Raw genomic sequence first — 1,429 nt, 5'->3', positions numbered from 1 at the left:
TATATAATTGTTGATTCTTTTGTCCAACTTGAAAGCTAGGACGTGTCGTTTTAGGTGCTATCTAAATGTTTATTCATGTCTCTATAGCAACAGTTTCTGCATCAATATACAGGACACTTCCGGTTCCTGTTGGTCACGTTTAGAGCCAGCTTTTATGATTTTCCTCTCCCCTTCTCCGCAAGCTGCATATTTAGGTAATATTCATAAGATATTTAGTTGCAAATTAAATGTTTGCTTTAATTCACCATTTAATTAGTTAGAGAATTAGATGTTTAGTTTGGAACTTTTCTGTTTATAAATGTATGAATATACGAGCTTTTTTCTCTGTATGACAGGCTAAATAAAAAAATATTGTTATAAATTTCTTACTGTGTAACTCTGCAAAAAGCGCCCCATAAAACCACACATCAGAACCACGTTTACTGCTGGATCTCTGACCCAGTTCGTTCAGGGTCTAGTCAGAATCGGTCCATCGATTTATCCGTCGATTTCAATTTGAATTTAGTCTCCAGAACTTCACAGAAATATTTTCCAACTGGACCGACAGTGTTTGATACCCTCCCCCCTCCAACACACAACAGAACCCTAATTTCATTCGTTCTAAAGAAACAGGGTCACGGTTCTGTTTCGTTCCGGACTTTCCGGTTTCCTGAACTCGGTACCTGGACCGTGTAACTGTAGGTGAGTCACGTGATCCGATCTGATTACCCTATTGCCTGATTCAGCATAGTTACAATAAAGCACCGAGTCCAGAACCAGACGGACTCAGACTCATAAGATTGAATACGAACCGAACCGAACCATCCCGGGCCGAGGACCAGGAGAACATGTGGAGGAGTTGATGGGCGGAGGAGGCCTCACTGAGCATGCTCACAACCGCTTCCATCATGATGCAGCAGTCCAACATAAAGTCCGGTCCGGTTCGGTTCGCTTCACCTCCTCAGTATCTCTTCAGCGGCGCCTCCTGTCTGCGCCTGACCGACCTCTTCCCTGTGGCGCGCAGAGCCGCGAGGCTGCAGCAGCTGCGGAGCCGAGCACCCCTCCTCTGCTGCGGCCTGCGGAGCTCCGAACCTCCCGGAGGAAGAGGAGAAGGAGGAAGACGAGGAGGAGCCGCTGAGCAGGAGGAAGATGAAGGAGAGATGGAGGAGAGAAGGAGGTGCGGGCCTTACCTCCTTCTGCTGCTGCGGCTGCTGCTGCGGTCCGTCTGCTGCTCCACCCTGCTGCCGCTCCAAGGAAGAAGGGAGGGGTCGCTGTTACCATGGCAACCACGCAGCATCACTAAGGCACATGTTTCCGAGGAAGTGATGTCATCTGAGGACCAATTCCATTTCCTCTGATACGTTTCTGTCCTGAGCAACTGTAGACGAGGTCAAACAGGAACCCAAGAGACTGGAGAACCATCAGCTGATTAGAGAACCATCAGCTGATT

General features: G+C 48.0%; 1 protein-coding gene across 1 annotated transcript in view; it reads right to left on the bottom strand.

Moving 5' to 3' along the window:
- The window catches only part of maptb (microtubule-associated protein tau b), an 8,877-nt gene extending 7,536 nt beyond the window's left edge, over positions 1–1,341 (bottom strand). The window contains exon 1 of the mRNA XM_017306434.1: positions 1,170–1,341. Within this exon, the coding sequence (XP_017161923.1) occupies positions 1,170–1,260 (91 nt within the window). The 5' untranslated portion in view covers positions 1,261–1,341. The remainder of the gene's footprint in view (positions 1–1,169) is intronic.
- Between the last annotated feature and the right edge of the window lie 88 nt (positions 1,342–1,429).

Source organism: Poecilia reticulata, linkage group LG8 (assembly GCF_000633615.1).
Source record: "Poecilia reticulata strain Guanapo linkage group LG8, Guppy_female_1.0+MT, whole genome shotgun sequence".
Lineage (NCBI taxonomy): Eukaryota > Metazoa > Chordata > Actinopteri > Cyprinodontiformes > Poeciliidae > Poecilia > Poecilia reticulata.
This window is presented reverse-complemented; position numbering and strand designations above follow the sequence as displayed.